A 27,676-nucleotide genomic window follows, 5' to 3' on the forward strand; every position below is an offset into this window, starting at 1 on the left:
ATTAAAGTCTTTGACATAGGAAAGAGTGTCTACATGTTTTTTCCTATACCAAAAAGTACTGGGAAGAGTAAAACAAACAGTTTTCTCTAAATGATTTTTAAAATTTTCAATTTTTTCAATAAGAATGTGTTTAGTTAATTGAGATTCAATTATTTTATGTTTGACTTCTTCTCTGAGAAATTGTAACTGTTTAGTTTTTTTGGTTTAATATATTGATTGATTGAGAAAGTGAGTAATCTTTTAACTGGTTTAATTCTTTTATTTCTAGAGGAGCTAAGAATTTGAAAATTACTTTTTGACCAAAGGCTTGGGTTGTAATATCATGATTATTAGTAGTGAATGGGTATAATAAATAAATAAATGGGACACCTAAAATGACTTGATCAGTCATATTTTGTACTAGAACAAATGATGTTTTAAAACAAATATTGTTTTGACAAATATGAACTTTAGATAATTTATATTTAATACGCATTTGATTGCCATTTACCGAGCTTAATTGTTCACTTGTTTTATGATAGTATTTAGTAGGGATTAAGCCTTCTTGAATACAATTAAGATCAGTGCTTGCATCAATTAAGGCTATGACTTCCATTTCATAATCAGTTATTACTAGTTTTATTTTTGAATGCCATTTCTGGATATTTATTTTATTAATTGTGTTTAATCGGTTATTTTTCTTGATTGTTTGCTTCATTGTTAGATTTATTGGAATGATTGTCAAAAATTACATGATTTGGGGTATTACTAGATTCATCAGAAGATGTATTAGTTTTACTTTCAAAATCATTAAGATTTTTGTTGATTTGTAATATAAATTTCGTCTTCTAAAGATTTATCTTTAATTTTTAATTCTTTAATAGTTAATTTAACTTGATTAATTTCATTTTGTAATTTGTGCAGAGTTACTTCTTTATGTTTATCTTTTCTAAATCTTTCTAAAGTAGTCGTTAGACTAATAATTGGTTCATTTGTAGAAGGTTTACTTTCTTTGTTAATTAATAAAGATTTTAATTTATTAGTATATTTTCTTTTTAATTCAAGATTGTCTAACTTACTAATTAATTCAAGTAATGAATCTTCTTCTTGTTGTAATTTACTAAGGACATTAACTTGTTTACAACTGGTGTCACATCCTAATTCTATTTGGTCATTATCAGTATTATTACTAGGAGAATAATAGTTATAAGTATCACTAGATGGGTCATTATTGATAGATGGGTTACTATCGCTAGATAAGTTACTAGATTGATCCCTAGTATTAGCTAACTTGAATATTTCAAATATTTTACTTTGATTTTCTTTAGTAATTTGTAATTGATTAAGTTTTTCTTTAACTTTACATTTATTAGAATAATAACCCCTTTTTACCACAATTGTAGCAGGTAATATTTTGAGTTGATTTTGACTTTTGATTAAAGTTCGTATTTTTCTTATGATACTTCTTGGGTTTATCATAATATTTTGAGTTGATTTTTATTGGGTTTATCATAATATTTATTAGGTGAATATTTTTTATTATTATATTTGTATGGAGATTTGGATTTCTTGTTTTTATGATGTCTTCGACGCGATGGTGTTACAAAAGGTAGACTGTACTGTTCGTAGAAGTTACCTAACTCATACTTTAGATTTGTGTTTATCTTTAGCAGCTTTTTGACTAAGCTTCATATCTATACACATTTTTAATCATTGTTTTTGAATTGTACTAATTATATCACCATACGTTAAATTATCATATTCAATTATTCATTTAGGTTGACTAACGACATCTCTGATTTAATGAGCAAAAAGATTGGGTAAGCCATTAATGAATTTTTCTTTCCAAAATGATTTAGTACAATCATCTTGGAGTATGACTCTAGATGTAAAGACATCCTTATACCAACAAAAGTCACTTAATGTTTTACATGTTAAATTACTAAGTTGATCATGTTTCTAGAATGAATATTACTAGGTGTTCCTATAAAATGTTTGACTATAGTAAATATTAAAGTATTTATTCCATCAGGTTTACTCATCCATATTTCTTCATCAAAGATGGGAAATTCATTATCATCAATTTGAATAGCATGTTGAATAGCATCACGTATGCCAGAAGTGAGATACTTGTCCCACCATGATTTAAGCATTCTGGTAAAATAGGAAGTAAGAAGGGAGACTATTTTAGATTGAGTATAATCAGGATAATTACTAAGATAACTATTAGCGACCATAGACATGTGATTTAACTTTTGGAGGATTTGATTTTCACGAAGACCATCAATATTCCATTCATATAATTTTTTTTTAGCAAAAACGGAAAATTGATTATGGTGGAGTGGATTTAGTATACCAATTTTTGGTAAGACTAGTAGGATTAATCTTGTGGTGTACTATCCTATTAAGATTAGTAGACTGAAATTATTTTTCGATTAATCTTATTTCATCATCAAAGGAGGTGGATGACTCATTATTAGCATCGAGAATAGGTTGTTGAGTGATAACTAATATACCTTTTTCCTTGGAAGGTTTAGAAGATGTGGCAATTTTGTTAAATATTTCTTCAATTGTGTCAACTGTATGAGTATCTTGTGTGACTAAACTAAGTTTACGGCGGTCACTAGGTAAATTGATAAGCGGCTTTTCTATAGTTTTACTAGTGGAAGTGTGGCTATTTGAATAATCATCAAAGGTTGTTTCAATTTTATCTAATTGTCTACTAATAGTTTTTAAACATTGATTAGTATAATTATTTTGTTCAATAACTTTCTTAATTTCAATTTCATCACCAGATATTTTAAAAGGCAAAGCATTAATAGTTGATCCTTATGTTCAATTAAAATCGTTTCAAGAGGAGGATGACTAGAAGAAATAGAAGTACTAGTAGAAGTTTTTCATTTAGTTTTTGTTATAGTATTTATTTGTGATAATCAAAAAATTGGATTTCAGTTCAATATTCTAAAATAAACGTATACCATGATTTAAGCATTTGTGTTTTAGTATGTGTAGATCTATAGGTATCTCATTTAGACTTATTTTCTTTAGATTTAAATTCTTTATATAGTTTATTTAGATTAGGTGTGTAGTCGGTGTAAATAGTTAATAGCTGTGGATTAACTAGGGGGTTGACTTCAAAGTTTGTTTGAGTCGGAGATATTTGAGACTCATCATCATCTGAGATGTTGAGAAGGTATCTATTCTTATAATTTACTATGTGATTCTAAAAGATGTCTATCTTTTTGAGTAAATAAAGATTACTAAAAGTTTCATATTTGTCATTGACTTGAGAAGATTGACTATTTCGTGAAGACTAATGAGAGTCATGTTATAAACGTAGATGATTAAAACTTATTTTCACTGAACCATCCCTATATTGTTGAATATGATTTAAATCGTTAATATCATGTTGAATTTTGTGAGTATAATTTTCATTTACAGTTAATCAATTTTTTGAGAGAGTTACTTCACTCCAGACTATGGGTATAGGAACGTCAACATTAACTTCAGAAGTATTACTTTGAATAAGTAAGGTTTTATTTTTTGAACTTTTGATTAAAGCATGAGCATTAAGATTAGCCTTCATACATTTATAATAAATTTGATAAATTAAAGCAATAGCTTGGGAACCAACAAGCATATTTGTAAATTCACCAAAAGTTTGAATATTTAATGTTAAAACTTTGACTATTTGAGGGTTTTATTTTTATTTTTTTGTATTTATTGATTTTTATTTTTTTATTTTTTTTTCCCAAATATTTTACTTTTAAAGTTATCTTGATTAACTAGATCTAATAAGTAAAATAAAAAGGAAAAATTATAATTCAGTGTAATATAAAAAAAAAAATGTAATTACAAGTATATGGAAATAATTATGCTTTTAATTATTAAAATTTATAAATTTAACATTAATTTGTAATTCTTTTTTTTTCTTTTTTTCTTTTTTTACAATTGCACTGATTTGTAATTACTCTAAAAAAAAATAAAAGAAAAAAAATCAAAAATTGTTTTTAAAATTTTGAGCCTTTTTTTGTTTCCCTTTAATATATATATATATATATATTAATTACATGTCATCATCATTATAATATTGTGTGACCAACTATTTGTGGGGATTTTATATTGATCAAGCTCACCAAGTTTGATGGAGTCTTACCTCCTATCTTCACTGCCCTATCGGAACTGTACACATTGGACACTTTTAAAGTTTGAAAATGGAAATTTAGAAATGTTTTCTTATATGCGCAGTGTTTAAAATGGAATTTTAAAGACTTTTTGTTATTTGGGCAGTCCTATTCCTGGTGTTGCTGGTTCATTTGAAAAGCCCGCAATTCTTTTTTGTTTCTCCACCTCAAATCCCTTTCCCTGTGTTCGGTTCGAAAATTTAGGAAGAAATTTGAAAAGAAAAAGAGAAAATGTAAGTGAAATGTGAATAAAATATATCGATATTTCACATAGTTTCACACATCTTTTCCTTTCCATTCGAAATCTTTTTCTGAATCTCCCAACCAAATAGAGCATCTCTTTTTAAACTCAACATTGATGGTGCAGTTAAAGGTCATCTGGGAAAAGCCTTGGGTGGTGGAATTATTAGGAACAGCCAAGGAAATTGGATTATGAGTTTCCAGAGATTTATCGGAGATGGTTAGAAGCTGAACAGTGGGCCATGAGAGATGGTTTGAAGCTTGCATTAGATCTAAAAATTTCCAAGTTAACTGTTCAAACTGATGCTCTAGCTTTGCAGATTTTGCTTGAGAAAGGTATAAGTTCACATCAACATCTTTGAAATCTGGTTTGTGACTGTAGGTTCTTCCTTTGCAAGTTGGGGAAGGAAATAATTTGGCGAATGGAGCAAGTCATACTATTGAGGGAGTGCGCATTTTACAAAATTACCCTCGATTATGTAACTCAAAAATTCTCATCTAGTTTATACATATCTTCGGTTTATCAAAATAAAAAAAAAAAAAAAAAATGCTAAATTAATATTATTTTATAATTTCACATACATCATTTGATGTATGCTGTGTGATTAGTTCACTGTCTTCACTCAAGTCTACTTTAACTAATAAATCTTCTTACCTTAATCTATATCTTGACAACACTTTCAAATCATGTTGCAGCCATTCCAATCCACCTAATACAGCAAACCATTGTCGTAAATATTAAATTGGTCAATTTTTTTTTTTATTTTTTTAAAAAAAGTCATAAAATATTGAAGTGTTGTTTGATAATATTTAAAATTCACTTCTTTTTTTTTTTATTACAAAAAGTATTAAATGTATTTATTTTTAGTTTTTTTGATAAAAAATAAGGAAACAAACATGTTTAATACACCTCTTTTTCTTTCTTTCTTTTTTTTTTTTTCTTTTTTTAAATGTTTTGAAAACAAGTGAAAAGGCGGTTGACTATGATTATTAACAGTTAGGGTCGACCGCTAGAGGTGGTGACCAGAGATGTTTGTCGGCCACTGGAGGTGGTGGTGACAGAAGGTGGTGGTTGAAGGTAGTTGAGGTCACCAATGATGGTGTCTAGAGGTGGTGGAGGCTAGTGGCAGTTATGAGCGACACATAGAAGAATGAATGATTTCAAAATTTTAGTAAACTATTTATAAGTTTTTGAAAATAAAACAAAATAAAAAATTTTGTTTACAGTTTTCAATGTTTTAAAATACAAAGTGAAAATTATAACGTAAACTTAAACGCCCTTAACAATATGCATGAAATCACAATTAATATCCTAATTCATTTTTTCATTGAAAGCACGAATAATGTTAATTGGAATTGTTAGAGATCATTACAAGGGTCACAGGTTTTATTGTATAAAAGACAAACCAAAAAAGATTTCATTTACTAAAGCCAAAATTTAAAATATGATACAATATCCTCAACTGAAATTTCGCCAGTCTCTCTCCTAGTGTGAATACCGTGTCTTTTTGGGTATTAGGTGTGTTTTCACACATTATACCAAACTCTAAATCCCACATCGAATGTGAATCACGTCATCTATAATGGTAACTAATCGTTTATCTCATAAATTATCAAAATAGATCAATTCTTATTAAAAGAGTTGCTATTTAATTTTTGTGGAAAATTAAAAAACCTTTTAACTCTGAAAACATAACATAGGCACTAATGTGTGAACCAAATATCTTGGTTTGAGAACTTAGGCCACTACAAAAAAAAGATTTTTACGATACCAAATACATGTCGTGAATACAATTCTATGAGACACAAAGTAACGTCGTATTATGACCAGTCATGAAAAGTCATTCACTTTAGCATGCCGTTAAAAACTTTTAATAGAGGAACTTGTGTGTCGTGTTTGACTTTTTTACTATTGCATGTTGTTAATTAAAGGGACAAATCACGACGTTCATTGCTATTCATTGAATATTTAATACAATGACCTATTTTGCCTTTCGTAAATAATCCAAATTTCACGACATTTTTTGCATGCCGTAGAATGTGTATATTTAAAAAATAAAAAATAAAAAATAAAAAATAAAAAATTCAACATGTTTTATTTCACCTATACAATATAAGAAAACATTACAAACAAGTTTTACGAACAAGTTTTACAATCAACTACTAAAATATTGTTTCAAATATCCAAAAAAAAAAAAAAAACTATCCATAACTTTTGATCATCCAAAAACTATCTATTCATTCCAAACCATCCAAAACTAATGTTTCTAGACATCAAAAACTATCCTTAGTTCAAAACCGTCCAAAACGTTCAAAAAAAAAAAAAAAAAAAAAATTCCTGAAGTGCTAAACCATCTAAAAACTATACTTATATTCAAAACCGCTGCTGAGAGGCCTTTTGTCTTATTACGGGCCATGTCGAAATATCATCCCCTCAAGGGGCAGCCTAAGGAACAAAGAAGAGGCTCACCTCAACGTCCACTTTAAAAAACTTGGCAGCTTGATTTGGAAGTCTCACAATCTGTGAGAATGAGTACAAGAAACACAAATGGAAACACCACATTTATAAAGTGTTGTAATAAAAAACTGTAGAAACACAAATGATAGGACTATGTCGGTGAAGATCAGTATCAAACCAAAGAGCTAATATTGCAACAGAAGGGGATTACAAAACAAGATAGCTGACAAATGAGAGGATTTTACTTTCTTTGTCTAAATGAGAGGATCAAAATATATTCGTAGCATCACTACTAGTCCAATCACAGCTCAAATATTTGAAACAAGAAAACTGAGTACTAACTATAACTATTCATGGACTGAAAATGTTATATATTAAATAAATAAAATGAAAATGTTAAGTGCCGCCAAAGCTATATTTTCAAGAACAAATCCAGAAAGCATTTCACTCTGTAACAAGTGGAAAACAATTAAAGATTAAGAGTTGAGGAGTGCTGATACTTACTTTTTATTTGCTTCCAAACAGGCCACTATGTTCCTCAACTAGCAGAGCTTATGCTGCAATTCAACAAGAATGACAAGTTGTTCAACTTGAAAGGAATTGTTGTGAGACAAAAAAAAATTGATAAAAAAATTGAGAGGATTTTTTTGGCAGCATAAACTGAGATTAAAAATTAAATTACAAATGAAAAGTAGATTGACCATTACCAATGACATAATTAATGAAAGGCAAACCCAAAAATCAAGTCACAAGTAATACAGTAATGACAGTATTTATATACATATCTAGCACTCTTTACTTAACCTAAACTTTCATTTCCAATTTACTTAGCTTCACTTCACTCCAGACCACCATTGGAGCGCACACCCTAAAGTGAATCTGGAGTTGCCCACTGAAAACCCCACCACTTTAGTAGCTCAGACTTAGAGCACAGTAACAGAACATGGTTGCTAAATTCAACTTCACTTTTACAAAAAAGGGCAGACATTAACATTACTGCCTAGAGCACAAATTTTTTGCAAATAGTCAGCTGTTATCACCCTCCCTTACCATTAAACCATAATAGATTAAGATAAATCAATCGCTACAAGAAACAACCTTTGAAATGAATGTCACAAACCCATTACTTACACATCAATAGCACACCTAAAAAAGCAAACTAGTGACAGAAAAATAAACCAAAGAGAGTATTTTATAAACAAATTAAGTCCCAAGTACCCAAATAAAACAAATGGCTAAACATAACAAACAACAACAGAAATGGCCAACGAATCAGATTTAGCACTAAAATTGATAATTTAACCAATACATCTACTACAACAAGAAGCTAATTCTCACCCAATACACTTCATATTACCCAGAAATACATACTGACAAATAAATAAATAAATAAATATATATATACTCAATTTTTGATGAAAAAGAAACTTGAATTCTTGAGGGGTGAAGTGTTGGTTGACTAAAATAGAAACCAAATATGCCCTTGAATTTAGAAATTCAAGTGATCAAAGGAAAGAAAGAACCAAGCTATTTGTGAAGGATTCCATCTATAAAACAAGGCTAAATGGTTATGCAAAGAGCAGCTAGTTGATCTAGATGGGTACTCTAACACCAACTTAAGAAACACGGAAGACTTGTCATCTAATAACCTTGCTGGACTATCAAACTCTGTCACTTGACCTGCAAAACTAAGTTTCATGAGCTTTCTGTTGGCGTGCAGCAGAAACACTACATAGACTAAAATTTCACTGGGAATTAAGTGATAAAAAACTGAGAAATTGTTCTAAAACAAATTCCAAAATATTAAACTCAAGTTTTGATGTTCTATAAGAAAGATTACCAGTTAAAACTTGGCATCAATGGATTCCAAATCTAATAAATTCTGGATATTTCAAATGCATAAATTCATAGAAGTGAAAAGCAAAAAGAAAAATGAAAACAGAACCGTAATGGAATATGACCTATAAGTGACTTTGATACTCAGCATACTTCACAGAGAGATGAAAATAAAAATAAAGATCGACTGTACAAACAACCTTGGAGTTGTAGAAACATTATGTTAATAAATTTGATGGGACAAGTCACAAAAGGATCAAGAAGCAACAGCCTTCATTCAGCTTCCAGCAATTACCGTGAGCCAAAGAGAGAGAATCATTTTTAGATAATGCTTGCCATACCATCATACTCAAGTTGAGAAATGAGAAGCAAAACTCTAATATTTTTACAATGTAAAATATCAAACCTAAGACTTTGACTTCGAAGACCAACAACTCTCTCAAACCCTTATTTACATTCTAAAAGTTAACTCTTAATCAAGATACATATTCACCTGCATATCCTGAGGATCAAGAATAGATATACTCTTGTATACCATAATCTCCTTGAGTTTCCATCATTTCAAGAACAAAAAAAATTGATGAATCTTGGAAAATTTGATTCAATGCAAGCGACATTGTGCTTAGTTGGTGTTACTAGTGAAAAAGAAGATGCAGAGTCAGGGAATTATTCATCGTAAGATATCTAAAGAGTTGTGGGTGTTGATATTGTTCCTACAGATCTACAAGGGCGGCTTTCTCTTCTAGGGCCTTTTACTCATTTAATTTATCTTGTCAAAAGTTTAAAAGAAAAAGAAATGACAATTTTTTGAATACTCTGTGAAAATTAATAACATTACCAAATGCAGATTATACTAAAATTCTTAGGAAAAAGTTCTACAGATTGCAACAACACTTATGTCCACCAAATGGAAGAAGAAATGGAAAGTATTAGTGTACGCACCATCGCTGAGGACCAGAACTAGATTGCTGTAAATAACAGTTGGGATACGATGAGCAATAGTGCACACAGTGCAGTCCCTAAACTCTGTTTGGATGATCTTCTGGATAAGATTATCTGTAGTTGAATCAACTGAAGCAGTGGCTTCATCAAGAACCAAAATTTTTGCCTGTTTTAGTGAAGCCCGGCCCAGGGAAACAAGTTGCCGCTGCCCACACTCCAATTATCTCCATTCTCTAGAACTACGAATTTCAGACAAACACAATTTATCGACTGGTCTTAGACAAATGCCGTAAGGAAAGCTTCCAGATGTAATATTAATAATAAAGCTTAAATTTAATGCTCAAATATTTAGTGCAAATACCTTGTGCTAAGAAACACGGACACTTTTAAGAAGGTGGCGTATCCGTGTCGTGTCCGTGTCGGACACCGACACTCTTTGGACACTCTTAGGACACGTGTCCGATACTCTTCAAAACGTGTCCTATTTTTCAAATATTTTTAAAAACCCGGACACTCTTTGGACACTTGGAGGACACACGTGTCAATTGTTTAAACACATTTGTCTATTGATTATACATATGTGAAACTAATTATAAGTTTGAACAAAACAACTTAAGATACAATAATAAAACAAAAACCATATAAATTTATAGGAATTAGTGCTATATTGCATTTTTTATTATCTTTGAATGATATATTCATATATATAACATATAATAAATATATAAAATTATATATTTCATGTGTGTCCTCCACGTGTCGTGTCCTGCATTTTTTTAAAATTAACGTGTCGGCGTGTCCGTGTCGTATTCGTGTCGTGTCACGTGTCCGTGTCCATGTTTCTTAGACCTGGTGTATCTAGCTTTTTCTCTTTTCGGCGAACAATATCCCCTAGTTGAGACTTCTCAAGTGCCTGATCCAAATCAAAATACAATCACTAGGAAGGTGAGTCTTTCTGGAAATCATAACATGCCCATACATTAAACTGGCAAAAAAGTTTGGGAATAAACACTGGAAAGCCAAACTTTAACAACAAATTTTTGGCAAGAATTTATAGAAGGAACTGAGGAATTCATATTACAAAAAATGGGATCACTTATGATTTCAGAACAATTTAAAATAGCTGTGGCTATCCACAATATCTGGGATATTTCTTCTAACAGTTCATTTTATGGACTTCACTTGGTCGAACTGTTATAGTTTAAGATTTTCTTTTTCAAAACTGAGAAAAATGAAGACAAAAAGAGTAAGCAACTTGAGTTTGACCTACCAAATTTCTTGATCTGAGTGCTCGTGGAGGGGATCAAGGTTGCCCCTAATGGTCCCGTCAAATAAGTTTGGATCTTGGGGTATAATACTTAGACGGCTACGGATGAAGACCAATTGTTGAAATATCAATATTGTCTATAATAATTCTGCCTTCTACAGGCTCAATCAATCTGAACAATGCCTGGATCAATGTAGATTTACCATTTCCAGTACGCCCAACAATTCCAATCTTCTTCCCACCAGGAAATGTGCAGGTTATGCCATGAAGCACCATAGGAAGATTCTCATTGTAACGAACCTTTAAAAAACACGATATTCACCAGATTAGTTTTTTCTTTATGGTAGATAGTCATCATAATAACATTAAACTAAGGCCAAGTTTGGGAAGACTAAATAAGTGTACTTTTTGACTTTTTTTGTATTATGTGTAGAAAAAATAGAGAGAAGATGTTGATTGATGTGACTCAAAAAAGATAAAAAGATGAAATAAGTGCACTTTTTTTTGTTAGCCAAACTTGGCCTAAAGTTTATTACAGCACCAGAATTCCAAAATAAATGGTTGCTCATAACCAAGTATCATTTCATCTAATATGATCAAAACAAAGTGCACTCATTTAAGAAATAATTTAATATTGCGACCTCACAGGCATTACCTTAACAAGGCAACTACTTATAACAAGTTCTAGTACAGCCAACAGATGATCACCTAGGTCAGTGATGCAAATTCAACCCAAAGATGAAATGGAACCTTAGACAAATTGACAATTTTATTAGTACGGTCCATCAAAGAGGTAGGTGCAAGCACTAGGAAGCCATTTTCCATGTCAGTGTTGTGAAAGGCGCGCCTAGGCGCAAGGCGCATCAAGTCGCAGCATGTGCGCCTGAGCTGGTACCAGACGAGGCGCGTTGAAGAAGTCGCGCGCCTTAGGTGCGACTGGAAGCAGGCGCGAGAAGCGCAAAGCTCGCGCCTAGGCGCGGTTGATGATTTACGCCCTAATTTTGATCTAACGGCTGTGGTGGTGTGCGTTCGAATGGCTCTAACACAGAGGATTACAACTTATATACAATACGACTTCGACTGAAATGAAATAAGACTGAAACGAAATCCCTAACCTAATCTGTGTCGACTTCGATTCGACTTCCTCTCTTGACTTCAATTCGACTTCGACTTCCTCACTCGACTTCAATTCGGACTGGCTGCGCTACGACTTCGACTTGGACTGGCTGGGCTTCGACTTCGTCTTCCTCTCTCGACCTCCAGGTGTGTGTCGTCTTCCTCTCTCGACTTCCAGGTCTGTGTTGTTTTTTTTTTTTTTTTCTTCTCTTTCGGCTTCTTTGACTTCGGTTGTCTCTCTCTTTCGCTGATTCTGCTCTACTCTGTTGTGTTTTGTTTTGTTTTTTTTTTTATTTATTTATTTATTATGCCTTTGAGTCTCTGTTAAAGAAAAAATAATAAATAAATAAATAGAATAATTTAAACAAAAATAAAAACAGATTACACTATTTTCTAAATTTAATAAACACATTACATTACATTAAAAAAATAATTTTCCATTAATTAAACACATTACATTCTAAAAAATAAATAAACACATTACACATTACACATTACATTATGCCTTTGGTCTCTGTTTACATTACATTATTTTCTAAATTTAATTGACACATTAAATTACATTACATTAATTATTTTTTAAATTCACACATTACATTACATTATTTTCCATTACATTACATTACACTCACTGAGTGTAATTTTCCATTACATTATTTTCTATTACATTTTATTAATTAATTTTCCATCAATTAATACACTGTCTATGTGCTAATGTGTAATTCTCCATTACATTACACAATTAATCACACTTACATTACACTGAAATTATTTTCCATTTATTAAATTTGTTGTGTAGAAAATGACATCATCGGAAAGTAATAGAAAAGATCCAGCGTGTCAATATGCCCATTTGGTAGAGGAGAATAATTTAAACAAGTTCGAGTGTAATTTTTGTGGTAAAGTATCAAATGGAGGTGTTTATCGGGTGAAACAACACCTTGCGAGAGGTTATAGGAATGTCACTGCTTGTTCGAAGCATCCTTCTCATGTAAGAGGAGATTAAAGAGTTCATGTAAAAAAAAAGACACAAAAAGAAGAAATGAACATGTTGCCTGATTTTGATGACATGGACATGGAAGATGAAGATGTCGTTGAGATCAATGTCAATGAACACCGCAAGTTGACAAGTAGTAGCCAAGGTTCATCCAAATCCAAATCAAAATCAAAAATGCCAAAGAGAAAACGGCCTATGGATGTTTACTTCACACCCAATCCTGAATCAGTGGTGAAAAATCGAAGAGACCAAGCAAAAGGAAAACAAACCAAAATTGATGCAAATGACCCTTACAAAAAAGAAATGAGAGCTCAGGCACTACAAAGATTTGCAAGGTGGATGTATGATGCTGGTATCCCTTTTAATGCAGTAAATTATGAGAGTTTTGGACCAATGATTGAAGCCATTGGCCAATATGATCCTGGTATGAAGCCACCGACTTACCATGAAGTGCGGGTTACCCAACTCAAAAAAGAAGTGAAACATACTGAAGATTTGATGAAGTATCATAAAGAGGATTGTGCAAAATACAGGTGTTCCATAATGGCTGATGGTTGGACTGATAAGAGAGGAAGGACATTGATTAACTTTTTAGTTAATAGTCCAAGAGGAACCATGTTTGTTGAGTCGGTTGATGCTTCTAGCTATTCAAATGATGGGCAAAAGCTATTTGAATTACTAGACAAGTTTGTGGAGAAAGTTGGAAAAAAGAATGTGGTGCAAGTTATCACTGATAGTGCTGCAGCTAATGTGTTGGCGGGTAAGAATATTCTCTCATTCCTTACATCAAAATTGTTTATTCATAGTTTGTTTTGTATTTAAAATTTAAAAACTTGAAAATAATAATTCTTCGTTATTGTTACATTATAGGGAGGTTTTTGGAAGCTAAGTATGAACACTTGTATTGGACACCATGTGCTGCTCATTGTTTGGACTTGATGTTAGAAGACATTTTCAAGATACCTAGACTAAAAAAGACATTTGAAAGGGGTATTGCAGTACATGGCTACATTTACAATCGGCCTACGTTGCTAAACATGATGAGGCGCTATACAAATTTGAAGAATTTGATCAAGCCTGCAAAAACTAAATTTGCAACCGCCTTTTTTACTTTGTCTAGAATGCATGAACAAAAAAACAATTTGAGAAAGATGGTGACCTCCAAAGAGTGGACCTCAAGCAAATGGGCAAAGGAGCCACAAGGTAAAAGAATGGCACAAACTTTGTTGATGCCTTCATTTTGGAATACTGTTGTGTTTGCCCTTAAGGTCTCGGGTCCTCTTGTCAAAGTGCTTAGATTGGTTGATACCAAGAAGAAACCTCCCATGGGATACATTTATGAGGCAATGGATAGGGGAAAAGAATGCATTGCAAGTTTATTTGATCATAAAGAAGAGAAGTATAATGAAATCTTCGAAATCATCGACAAAAGATGAGATGTCCAATTGCATTGGCCTTTACATGCAGCTGCGCATTTTCTTAACCCAGAATTCTTTTACCCAAAAGCGTTAGAGGTGCAAAGAGATGATGAAGTAATGAATGGGTTTTATGAATGCATGCAAAGGTTGGTCCCGGATGTCAATGTTCAAGATTTGATCACTAATGAGATGAGTATTTATATGAAGGCTGAGAGTCTTTTTGGCAAGTCTGTTGCGATTAGGCAAAGAAATACAAGAGCACCAGGTAATATATTATAGATTCATAGAGTTTATTTTTAGTAATACTTTTAGTAAAACTCAATACTTGGTAACAGTTATTTCTAACTAGTGGATTATCGCAGCTGATTGGTGGGCATCATATGGTTCTTATACTCCAAACTTGCAAACTTTTGCCATAAAAGTCCTTGGCCTAACAGGCAGTTCATCGGGTTGTGAACGAAATTGGAGTGTATTCGAACATGTAAGTATTCAACATTCTAACTAATTTTTTGTTCAATTCAAATATTTTTTATTCTCATTATATAGAATTTAATATCTTTTTAATACTTGCAGCTTCATAGCAAGAAAAAAAATAAATTGGAACGACGTCTCAATGATTTAGTGTGTGTCAAATACAATAGAACATTGAGATTTAGGTATGACATGCGCAACACTCTTGATCCCATAGTTTTGCAAAATATTGATGAAAGCAATGAGTGGTTGCTTGGGAGGATGGATGGAGAATCAGATGAAGATAATGAGCCTGTGTTTGATGACGATGATGGCTTGACGTGGGCCACTATTGCTAGAGCTTCTGGAGTAGAAGAAAGTAGCCATGCAAGTAGAGCAACAAGTTCACGCTCAAAAGCACAACCAAGGATAGCTAAATCATCAACATTAACTCCACTTCAATTAATAGATGAAGAGGAAGCGGGCTTAGATGACACAGAGGAGGAAGATGTTGAGGGATACAAATCAACTGATGGAGAAGAAAATGATAATTTGCTTGCCATTGATGTTGAGGATGATGATTGACTGACCGACCTAACCTATCCTTTCTTTTGATGTTGATGTTTTTAAGTGTTAAAACATATATTAGTATTTGTTGGATATTAATGTTTTGGATGTTTAGTGTTAATGTTTATATTTTTGGATGTTTGAAATGTTATTTAATATGCACTTTCATGGCTTTGAGAATTATTTTATATTTTGTCTTAAATCTTGATTACTTTTTTATTTTTTAAAAAATTGTCTTAGTACTATGATTGATTAGTCTATGTTAATTTTTTTATTTTTTACTAAGACTGTGCGCCATATTTCAATAAAGCCCGCGCCTCGCCTTGCGCCTTGCGCCTAGGCCCCGAGAGACCTTCAGCGCCTTAGTGCGCCTTGAGCCTTTAAAAACACTGTTCCATGTTATGCCGTGGGATCGATCTAGGGGCTTCAAGGAGCTAATCATCTAGGGGGAATAAGAGGGTAATGCTAGTGACTGGAAGGCACCACGGGGATGCCAGATGGGAAAAAGATTACAGCACTTTAATAAACATAAAACAAGTGTCACCAATTCATCAACCAAAGCCAAAAGTGAAAATATCTATAAATAGCCCCTCTACTGATGCCTTGAGGCAAACACATCTTATCTTTCACTAATTTTGACATATATGGAGGCCTCTCTGCCTCTCCAACTCTCCTTTTCCAGCAATAGCATGTACAAAGGCAGAACCGGGGGCGGAAAAGGGACCGTGACCCACTTAAAGCTCTCAAAAGTCCTACTAATATTTCATTGTTTGCTCCTGAATATCTTAGATTGTAAAGACTTGGCATCTAGAAAACAGAATACCAAAAGGGCCAATATAAAAGATTGAACTCAGCTTTAGTTGCACGAAGCGGGAGCGGGGGCGGGAGCGGGTAATCGTGAGCCGGTAGAAGTTTCTTAGGTTGGGAGCGTCTCGGAAAGCGGCAATATATATATATATATATTTTAATGCACATTAGAAATTTTTTTATAAATATTTTTATTTTAATATACATTAATTATTTTATTTATTTATTATATTTTTTAAATAATTTATTATTGTTAAATTATTTTTTTTATTTTTAATTGATATATATTATAAATAAAAAATTATAATATATAAGGAATAATAAATTATGTTAAAATAAATAAAAAGAAAAATTAGATATTTTACTTTATAATTTTTTTTATTATATATGGTTTAATTAGATTTCTTTTAAATAGTTGGATGATTTATTTTATTTATTATATGTTAAAAAGTTAAGCAATAATAATTTATAAAAATTATTATTATATATGATATTTTAAGAAATAATAATTAAATATTTTTTTATTACATATATAATATATCATAAATTACATATATTATATATGATATATGATCTAGACGAAGAGGGAGAATGAAGACAACAACGAACAGAGATGAAGAGGGAGAGAAGCGGAGACGAAGAGAGAGAGAGAGAAGCACAGAGAGAGTGACGAAGACGAAGACGATCGAGAGAGTGACGAAGATGATCGAAGCCCTTTCTCCTCTCATGTCGACGTCGAAGGTTAGGGTTTCTCTCTCTCTCTCTCTCCCCCCTTTACGATCCCATCTTAAACTGAATCGCGTTTCCCTCTCCACAGAAACGCGATTTTTACACGTTTCTTTCTAGGAATCGTGAAATCGTAGTTGCACGATTCCTGCAACTAAGAACTCAGCATTCAAAACTAGCACAAAAAATTTTTTTTATTATATATGGTTTAATTAGATTTCTTTTAAATAGTTGGATGATTTATTTTATTTATTATATGTTAAAAAGTTAAGAAATAATAATTTATAAAAATTATTATTATATATGATATTTTAAGAAATAATAATTAAATATTTTTTTATTACATATATAATATATGATAAATTACATATATTATATATGATATATGATCTAGACGAAGAGGGAGAATGAAGACAACAACGAACAGAGATGAAGAGGGAGAGAAGCGGAGACGAAGAGAGAGAGAGAGAGAAGCACAGAGAGAGTGACGAAGACGAAGACGAAGACGATCGAGAGAGTGACGAAGATGATCGAAGCCCTTTCTCCTCTCATGTCGACGTCGAAGGTTAGGGTTTCTCTCTCTCTCTCTCTCCCCCCTTTACGATCCCATCTTAGACTGAATCGCGTTTCCCTCTCCACAGAAACGCGATTTTTACACGTTTCTTTCTAGGAATCGTGAAATCGTAGTTGCACGATTCCTGCAACTAAGAACTCAGCATTCAAAACTAGCACAAAAAAATCATAAACCCACTAAAAATAAATCTAGAGTTTAAAAGGATTTACATCAATTAAACCAAACAAAATTAATCATAAACCCATCAAAATTAATAAGAAACCATCAAAAATACCAAAATACTCTCACCCATATTAGTTTTAAATCCATTAAAAAAACAAAAACGAAAGGATACAAATATAAAGCAGAAATTTGTTTACAGAAATAGATTGTTTAAAACAAATTTTTTTTTTTTTTATTTAAACAGAAATTGTTTCACCAATTTTGAACAAAAATTTCAACAAAAATTATGCTATAAATCAACAAATCTGAAGCAATTAAAAGAAGCAACCGAGGAAATTTTTTTTAAAAAAATAGGCAATTTCAACAAATCTCAAGCAATCTAAAGCAAATAAATATGAAGACAATTGGAGGGATAAATACCTGGGGAAGGATGGAGAGGGAGAGTTGACTGTTTGTGAAAACAGGGGGAGAGTCTCCTCCACTTCCATCATCGTTCTTCTTCTACCATGGCCTCCTTTGTAACCCTAAACACACCGCCTTCTAATCTTTACTCTCTCATCCTTTTGTTTCATTATATCGTCGCTTCCCTCTTTTTCCACTCACCAGGGGCAACCAAAGCAGCGATTAGAGAAACCAAAATTGTTGGGGTGTAAGCTAGCTATGAGGTCAGTGAAGAGGGTTGGAGGAGAGGGAGAGAAAGGTCAATCAGTGAGTGAGTGAGAGAGATTTAGGGTAGGTGAGTAGAGGTCGGTGGTGATGAGGGATGAAGATGGAGCGAGATAGTCTTTACATAGAGATGAAAATTTATTACTTCTAAATTTTTAATTTTAATATTTTTGGTGGAAAGTTTCGTATTTTTTTGTTTTGGCGCTAATCAATTTTCATTTGGCGCTTTTTTTTTTTTTTATATTACCTTTCGTGACAGTAATTGCGTGTCGTGAAAAGTGTAATATTTTAAACGGCTGACATTTTGTACCGTGAAAAGTGTAATTTTTAATGGCAAGCTTTTTGTGCGCCGTGAAATGTTTAATATTTTTAACAGCTAGTGTACGCGTATCGTGTACACTAGCATAGAAAGTTTCATAATTTACGGCTAACATTGCAAGTCGTAAAAAAATACATTATTAACATTAACGACATACACAATAGACATGTCGTGCTTGGGAAGTTATTTACAACATGCCAAAAAAGTAAGTCGTAAAAGTGAGAAACCACGGCTTACATTTACTGCATGTCTTTGATGTGAAGCCATAAAAACCCAGCTTTGTTGTAGTGCAAGGGGCATGCTGGGCGAGAAAAACAATTTAGAGATGCAAACATTGATGGAGGCAGAAGACTTCTCGTTTTTGCAGAGGTGGGCCCAAGGCCCCTTTTGTTTTCAGAGGTAGAGTGGAAGGGATTGATAGTGAGAGGATTAAGTAAAATTGTGCTTGTTTTGATAATAGTTGTTAGTGTAAGAATTGTTAAATTATTTTTATATAAAATAAATATAAAATAATAAAGCAAATAAAAAAAATACAAAAACATTAAACATTAATGTTTTAAAAAAAATGTCCAACATGTAAAAAATTTTAAAAAAATAAAAATAAAATAAAAACTTTCTAGAAAAAAATAAAACAAATAAAATAATGAATAACAAAAAAATACAAAAAATTAAACATTAATGTTAAAAAAAAATGTCCAACATGTAAAAAATAAAATAAAAAATAAATAAAAATAAAAAATTTCTAGTCCGCTAGACTATTTTTCTAATACCAAGTCCTGGAAGCCCATCCGAATCCTCTTGAGGAGGCACATCCTAATCCAAAGCTCACTATCAATCCCCTCTCCATCTCTCAAAACAAACACAATATTAGTGGGTCCCACCTCACTACCAATCCCAATCCCAATCCCTCCTCTAACTCTCCAAACAAGCAGGGCCCAAGATACTTCTACAGGGTTGGAATGCAAAATGAGACTCAGGGCCAGCTTGAACTGGGGCACTCTCCGTACTTCACTGTAAATGAAGATGTACTTCCATATGGTGCTGCATTTCATGCATCGTTGGCTACAAGATACCTCCTTGAATATCAACAACCCAAGTCTGCTTCATCTAAGGGAAGTTCTCGTGATGAATTGTAAGGTTATTTGATTCTTAAATTGTATGTATACATAGATTTGAGACCAGAAATCTCCCCGACAAAGGGGTTAGATTTTTATTAGTCATTTTGGCAAGGCATATATGTATTGTATTGTTATATAGATATTCAGATTCCAAAGTTTTTAGTTTTTGGTGTCAATTTTTTACACCATCAATTTTTGCCCAGCTTAAAATAGTGAAACATAGAACCTTTGTGTTTTAACAAGGTAGGAAGAAAATAGCGCCTCAGTTTGATAAAACAGAATGCTTCATCCCCATTTCAATTATGAAGGGAAAGCATGGGGGTCAATACAAGTGGCTACTCTCTCTCATTACATCGGAGGTTGTAATCTGGGTTCGTTGCTAGTGAGCTATAAGGATTCCTTTTTGCTAGATAAAATGGATATGAGGGGGCAACCAACATATATGAATCCTCTTTGGGCACGACCATAGAAGTCCTTACTCACTGGAGAACTGGACAAGAAGAGTCTAGACGGACCCAACAATACACAGGAGCTACAGGCACTCTTTCAAGATGGGTTTGACCTATAGCCTAAACTCAGCCCTGTCTAGAATTTGTATTATTATTGCTATTATTTATTATTTTTGTTACATGGAAAGCTATAGCCTTTTAGTTTGGTGAGCGAGAACTTAACCCTTGACCTCTTAGTGAAGTGCAAATATTCTAGCCAATTTAAATAACTCAATTGATTGAATTTGTAGTTTTCTACATTATTGTGAAAACTCTTTATTCCCTTTCCCAAAGTAGGAAGTTACAAAGCAAGCCAATTAGGAAAGTCCTACTATCATGGCCATTCTCTTTCTCTCTCATGGTAAGTTATGTATGTCCTATTGAAAAGCTTTGACCCCAACCCATTTTGGCAAGGAAGCTTGTATACATAGAAACATATGTATTTATAGCCTTGAAGGATCAAAATTAAAGAAGCAAAAATTAATTCCAAGCTTTACTTAAACCACCAAAACGTACACAGCATATTAGAGAGCAACATCTTTTTGAATCTTTACGTCCCTCTCTCTCTCTCATCCATGAAGCCCTCAAATTCAAACTCATCATACAAACCCACAAATGGCTCTGTTTCATCTATGTCTCAACCTCAACTTGTGGAAATGAATGAAGAGGAAAGGAATGAGAAGAAGCTGACCTCTGCCATTAGCTACTGTAACGATTCAAAATACTGGGTTAGTGAACATCAGTCTCAATTGCACGATGCAGTAAAAATTTCAAAATACAAAAATCTTGAAGCACCATTGTGCGGCTGGAAGGGTATTGGGGACACAGGTTTTGGGAGACAGAAGATTCCGTGTCCGAGAAAAAAAACTATGGGATGATCCAGATCAAGAACAGAGAGGACTACGAATTTGGATCTAGATAGGTATGGCTTACATGAGTTGAAAAAGACTAGCATTGAATCTTAAAGAGTTTGATTTCATTTTCTGATTTTTTTTGCTTGTGAGAGATTTAGGCTAGGTTCGGCATCCCCTAAAAAAGCCAAAAAGTCACTATCATATTTAAGTCACATCACTTCTCTACCACATCACTTCAAACCGAACTCATATTTCATAAAAAGTCAAAAAGTACATTTATTTAGATCATCCCAAACAACCCCTTAAATTATGTATGCTTCTAAAGAAAAAAAGTTAACAAAGATGACAATTGGTTTCATTTGAGTGTAGTTTAGTTGATCAAATTTTTAAACAATGTAATTCTCTTATAATATTCAGGCAATCATGAAATTTGAGGGCTTTGCAACTACAATTGTAAAAGGAAAAAAGCCCTCAAAATTCATGATTGCCTGAATATTGTTTAAAAATTTGACCAACTAAACTACACTCAAATGAAACCAATTGTCATGTACAACCATCTTTGTTAACTTTCTTCTCTAGAAGCATACATAATTTAAATCCCTCACAAGCAAAAAGAATCAGAAAACGAATCAAACTCTTTAAAATTCAATGCTAGCCTTCTTCAACTCATGTAAGCCATACCCATCCAGATTCAAATTCACAGTCCTCTCTTCCTGATCTGGGTCATCCCATAGTTTTTTTACTCGGACACAGGATCTTCTGTCCCTCAAAACCCGTGTCCCCAATACCTTCCAGCCGCACGATGACACTTCAAGATTTTCGTATTTTGAAATTTCTACTACATCGTGCAACCGCGACTGATGGTTCACTAACCCGGCATTTTGAATCCTTGCAATACCTAATAGCAGACATCAGCTTCTCATTCCTCTCTTCTTCATTCATTTCGCTATAATAGTTACAATTCTTCTTCGGCAACTTTCCACCATCACCGCGGCTAGTTTTCTTCTCCGACAAATAACACGAATTCATTCTCATCTTCCCTTTATATTTTTCTTTGGCTCTTGGCTCTGCCAGCTTGCAACATGTCAAGTACTTCTTGAGCTTCCGCGTCACCGATGTCCAGAACCTCTAGTGATTACACCTTGCTAGGTCCACAAGTTGAGGTTGAGGTTGAGTTGTGGTGTAAATCTAGCCTGCCCAACGCACTCAAGCTCAAGACCGGGCTGGCCCATGTCGAGCCTTGTGGGCTCCCGCTAAAATTCAGGCCAAACCGAGCCAGGCCCACAGGCCAAAAAAATTAGGCTCGGGCCCAAGCCTAGGGGTATTCAAACCTTGGACAAGCCAGTGGGCCTGAGCCTGGCCTCGAGCTTGGGCCGGGCTTAGGCGGGCCTGACCAATTTTTTTTTTTAATTTTTTTTACCAAAATTTTATTATTTTTCACTAAAAAAAGGCACTGTGCCTTAAGCGGGCCGGACGGGCCGGGTCGGCTTTGAGTAGGCCTTAAGCCGGCCGATGGGCAGGGCCACAGGTTCGGCCAAGCGAGCCAGGCCGTGCTTCCAAATGATGGCCCAAGCCCCCAAGCGCAGGGGCTCGAGCCCGAGCCCAAACAGTCCTAAACGGGTCGGGCCCGCCCCAGGCTGCAGGTCATTTTTACACTCCTAATTGCAAGTAGACATTTTCTTGCCATTTAAACCTAGAAATGTCTTTTGGTCAAGTCAATGCCAAGGGCTCTCTTCCATTCAGTTTTTAAAATTTATTTTCTAAAAACTTTTTTTTTTGATTTTTTAAACGCATTTCAAAAATTAGATTCATGAAAAAAATAATTAAAAATATAAATTCTTATTGTGTTTATTTTTGTCAGATTATTTTTTAATTTTTCAAAAACATATATAAAACAAGAAGTTCTAGAAACTTAATCACCTTTCCCCCCTAGTAGCCCCGTTTGGTAGACCTGTGGGAAAGTGATTATAACTTAGGCCCCGTTTGGTAGAGCTGTGGGAAAGTGATTATTACTTATAGCCTAACAGCTTATACCTTACAGCTGTGAACATAAGCTGATTTTTTACTTATAAATTAAGCTTCTCCTCCCTCACTCAAAGAATAAGTTGATTTTTGACTTACAAAAAGCTATAAACTATATTGTTAAGCTGAACCAAGCACATCAAAATAGCTTAAATTAAACTAAAAGCTGAAATAAGCTGAAAATAAACCCTACAAAACAGGGCCTTATAGCCTAACAACTTATAACTTATAACTGTGAACATAAGCTGATTTTTGACTTATAAATTAAGCTTCTCCTCCCCCACTCAAATAATAAGTTGATTTTTGACTTACAAAAAGTTATAAGCTGTATTGTTAAGCTGAACCAAACACATCAAAATAGCTTAAATTAAGCTAAGAGCTAAAATAAGCTGGAAATAAGCCCTACCAAACAGGGCCAATATATCAAATTATATAAACTGCAATTTATACTCCTCAAATTTATTTATATATATGCACACAAATATGCTGAGGCTTCACTCTACAAAACAAAATCATTTTGTTACTTGCACTTCTGTTAGTGTTATGTTGTTTCAGATTCTTCTAGATGGACAAGTCAATATTGGCATTTTCTAATTTATAATCCGCAAACATGAACAAGAAATGGAAACAAAGATAGTAATCATTCACACAATGGCTCCCATTACATGACAATCTAGAGCATGTCCAGTGACTGCAACACCAAGTACATAATCGTAACCAGTGTTTTAAAAAACTCTAGACGCATTGAGACGCTAAGATCTCTTGGAGCTCAAGCGTGAGGCATAATGCGAGGCGCAAGGCAAGGCGCGTGCCTCACCGAAGCGAGGCACAAGTTGTTGAAGATAACCAAAATATTAATATATGCAAAGTTTTTAACATAAAACAAATATTCTTAAAATTATAAATAAATAAATAAATAATAAAACGGCATTCAATATTCCAAAAATTATGAAAGATAACATTCAATGTTTCAAAAAAATTTCAAAAATAACATTCAATCTTACTTTGCCCTATAGTATTATTTATCTCTCTATTAATTTATTAACGTGATTCATTTTTTTTTTAGATAAGGAACTCACATCATATAATACCTTCGTGATTTTAATTTTAAATCGGGATCAAATTACCTGATAGCTTCAATCATTTTTAGATAAGGAACTCACATCATAAAATATCTTAGTGGTTTTAATTTTAAATCGGGACCCAATTGCCTGATAGCTTCAATCATTGGCTCGAAACTGTTGTAATTTACTACATTGAAAGGAATCCCAAAGCCATATACCTATCTTACAATCCCAAAGCTTTTGCTTAATGTCTAGAGCTTTTTTTGATATGAAATTGGGGATCAAAACATGTGTTTACATTTTATATTAAAGGGGTTGTAATTCTATATGGTTACACACACAAAATAAGGATGGAGCAAAAATCGCCAAAGCCTAAGGCGCACGCTTCAAACACCTCAAATGCGCCTTTCCTACTGTGCCTCGCCTCAAGCTGTCTGAAGCGAGGCGCACACCTAAGCCTAAGGCACGCACCTCAAGCGCCTCAAATGCGCCTTTCCTATCTAAGGCGTCTCAGGTGAGCCTCGATGGGCCTTGCGCATAAGCAAGCACTTTGGTGCACCTTTTAAAACACTGGTTGCAACAATGCTTGCATTCAAGTCTTCAAGTCCCTACTAACAAGAAACTTCAAATATTCAGTTCTTTTTTTTTAATAGTATGGATGTAATTATAAGTAAAAACTACACATACCACCATCAACTATGAGCCATTGTTACTTCTTTCCTCCAACTAAAAATTGCTAAATTTTATATTTTTAATATTTTGATTTGTTTCAATCTAAACTTTTTGCTACCATTTTGTTATGAAAAGACAAGCAACATGAAATATGTGTGTCCACAACTCAAAAGTCATTTTCCACCATTTTCCTAACAAAATGTTGAAATTGAAATGACAACAGCCCAAAATTGAACATATATATAAAACTTGTAACTTGCCCTAATTATTTAATCCATCCATGGTTGTCATGCAACAACCAGCTAGCAACTTATAATAAACCCTTTCCAGTCAATTCCCACATAAAAGACATCAAATTAGGCTACAAGTCCTTGGGCTTGTTTCACACACAAACACACAATACATCACTAATCAAGGCTCCTGCATTTTCACTAGACAACACCAATAAGAACTCAAGTCTCAATTGTTTTATTAAGAACTTTGTCGTTCATAATTTTAGTTGAAGAGGTGCTGTGATGAATTTGTTGCATTGGTAGCAGAAAACATGAGCAACCCAAAATACTGGTGCACAATCCCCAAACTCACAAATGAACTTCAAGGCCACATTGTCTCTACTTGCCACTATTTTTCAGGCATGTTGGAAGTGAGATATATTTAACTCCTGAACAAGAAATGGGAAAGGTACTCCACCATCATTGCATTCTCAAGATTATTAGTGACTACAGATAACACGTATTGACCAAGACAAATTTAATCTTCAAAATTTTTCCATTGAGACAAACATAATCAAGGATCAAACCCGTTGAAAACTTCAACTCAAAACACAATGAAACACAACTTCAATTTTTTTACCTAATAAGATAATAATAAAATTAACATAAGGCTACAAACGAACCGAGCCGAGCCAAGCCAAGTTTTGCTGAGCTCGAGCTCGGCTCATTTACTTATCGAGCTCGTTTATTGAGCTCAAGCTCAGCTCAATAAGAAACTGGGCTCGAGCTCGACTCAGCTCGTTAACATTAATGAAACTCAAGCTCAGCTCAACTCGGCTCGATAATTTTTTTAAATATTATTTATATTATTTAAATAAAAATATTTAAATTAAAAATATTATTTATATTATTTAATATATAAATAATGTATTTATATTATTATTTAAATAAAAATAAACGAGCCAAGCTTGACGAGCCGAGCTTATGCGAGCTCAAGCTCGGCTCGTTTACTAAATGAGCCAAATAGTCGAGCTCGAGCGCCGAGCCGAACTTGTTCATTAACAACTCGGTTCATTTGCAGCTCTAATTCAACATAGTTCAGTAAAAATAGAAAATTACAACAATAGCAAAAGCTGGGAATTAAGAACACTATCACATATTGCTAACCAATAGTTCATTAAGTACACATGTCTTGAGCTTAATTCCCATTACAGTGAGCTTACTTCTCAAAAGTGTTGGGCCCCCTCTTCTTTCCAAAGCCAACAACCGCAAACAAGAAGTACATAAGTCATCAGTCAAGCGTCCAAGCTTAAACTAAAGGCTAGCAACTTATAACACTAATTGTTGCTGCGAAAAAAAGAGTTGAATAGGGAATATATATATAATAAAATTCAATCTCAAATTTTCAGCATTTTGGGTTTTAGATTACAAAGTTCCACTTAACCCAAGGACAAAGTTAGCAGTAGGAGTTAGCTACCCCTAAAATTTCAAAATTATCTAGGCAACCCCATATTTTATGAAAAAATTTATATTGTATATGAAATGACAAACCCAAAACATTTGTTTATTATATAATAGTATCAATCCTATGGATTTAATTATTTTATAGATTATTCATAAAGATCAAATTTTTAATTAACTAAATGACTTCAAATGGCTAATATCCTAATTGTATAACTCAAAATTTGTCAAATAATTGGAATTAGTATTAAGAAACAACTGATATAAATTTATTATTTTCCTTATTATTATTGTTCTTTCTTCAAGCTTATATTAAAATTTACCCTTCGTTAAAAGTTCTTATTTTTTTTGCTACACTTTCTCAACCCTGACTCAGCCAATGGTATCATTTGATTTTGTTCTCAACAAATTTACAGACACAATTAAGAGAATTTTTCCGTCTTTCTCAGCACCCAAACACTGCTTATTTTGGAGAACTTCAGATCTACTAGCAGATCTAAAATCACCGAACATAACGATAAAAATTGAAGCAATTCATAACATGATATATCTATAATACTTGTAGAGAGAGAGAGAGAGAGAGAATGACGGAAGTTACCGGCGGTGACGAAGTTACCGGCGGTGACGAAGTTACCGGCGGTGACGAAGCAGCGATTGTACTGCATACGCTTGTGAGCACGGCCGCGGGGCTTCTTCTTCTTGCCCTGCTTGGCTACTTTTGGAGTTTGGCCTCTCACCTTACCGGCACAAGCTAGCGATCCGTGAACCTTACCTGCAAAATCATCAAATCCAGGTTGAGATATATAGATTTTAAGCTACAAATTCGAAACCCTAGATTGGAAACGGTGATTTTGAGCTCACCCATGGTTGTGTTGTTTCTTCGACTGGAGACTTCGCGCGACAGAGAGAGAGCAGAGAAGATATGGAGAATTCTAGGGTTAGGGTTTTGCTGGATGTGTGTGTGTATATATATATAGTAACTGGAGTAAGAGCTGTTGGGTTGGGCTATGAGTCTACGACCCAGGTTTCGGGGTTGGAACCCTCATGTTTACTGGTTGAACCCAACAGAAATTGAGT

At 33.4% G+C, this 27,676-nt stretch overlaps 2 protein-coding genes and 1 long non-coding RNA gene across 4 annotated transcripts; 1 reads left to right on the top strand and 2 right to left on the bottom strand.

Moving 5' to 3' along the window:
* Nucleotides 1-6,404: 6,404 nt before the first annotated feature.
* On the bottom strand, nt 6,405-21,562 carry LOC114290846 (uncharacterized). 2 transcript variants are annotated; one of them, XR_014329606.1, is made up of 6 exons: nt 18,144-21,562; nt 10,906-11,206; nt 10,489-10,552; nt 9,640-9,878; nt 7,366-7,418; nt 6,405-6,924 (listed from the first exon to the last, which is right to left on the bottom strand). It is a non-coding gene; the product is annotated as an uncharacterized LOC114290846 (long non-coding RNA). The 2 variants fall into 2 exon arrangements; XR_014329607.1 differs by lacking the exon at nt 18,144-21,562 and adding an exon at nt 12,022-12,206.
* Nucleotides 13,065-14,455, top strand: LOC114290861 (uncharacterized). The gene is made up of 2 exons (XM_082868100.1): nt 13,065-13,779; nt 13,890-14,455. The coding sequence occupies exons 1-2, from the start codon at nt 13,065-13,067 to the stop codon at nt 14,453-14,455; spliced, it is 1,281 nt and encodes a 426-aa protein (XP_082724226.1).
* Nucleotides 21,563-25,082: 3,520 nt separating the features above from the next.
* LOC145790677 (small ribosomal subunit protein eS30z/eS30y/eS30x-like) lies at nt 25,083-27,565 on the bottom strand. Its single transcript, XM_082869048.1, has 3 exons — nt 27,461-27,565; nt 27,198-27,371; nt 25,083-25,587 (listed from the first exon to the last, which is right to left on the bottom strand). The coding sequence occupies exons 1-3, from the start codon at nt 27,462-27,464 to the stop codon at nt 25,538-25,540; spliced, it is 228 nt and encodes a 75-aa protein (XP_082725174.1). The 5' UTR covers nt 27,465-27,565; the 3' UTR covers nt 25,083-25,537.
* Between the last annotated feature and the right edge of the window lie 111 nt (nt 27,566-27,676).

The sequence above is a fragment of the Camellia sinensis genome, chromosome 5 (assembly GCF_055761805.1).
Source record: "Camellia sinensis isolate YWXY chromosome 5, ASM5576180v1, whole genome shotgun sequence".
NCBI classification, from domain to species: Eukaryota; Viridiplantae; Streptophyta; class Magnoliopsida; order Ericales; family Theaceae; genus Camellia; species Camellia sinensis.

What these genes read in the sequence shown, in the direction of transcription:
- LOC114290861 (XM_082868100.1), top strand. Translation starts at nt 13,065, where the DNA reads ATGAACATGTTGCCTGATTTTGATGACATGGACATGGAAGATGAAGAT. An exon ending in TGCAGCTAATGTGTTGGCGG is followed by an intron (nt 13,780 to 13,889) that starts GTAAGAATATTC and finishes GTTACATTATAG; the next exon opens with GGAGGTTTTTGGAAGCTAAG.
- LOC145790677 (XM_082869048.1), bottom strand. An exon ending in CGGTAACTTCGTCACCGCCG is followed by an intron (nt 25,588 to 27,197) that starts GTAACTTCCGTC and finishes TTTCTTGTTCAG; the next exon opens with GAGTTAAATATATCTCACTT.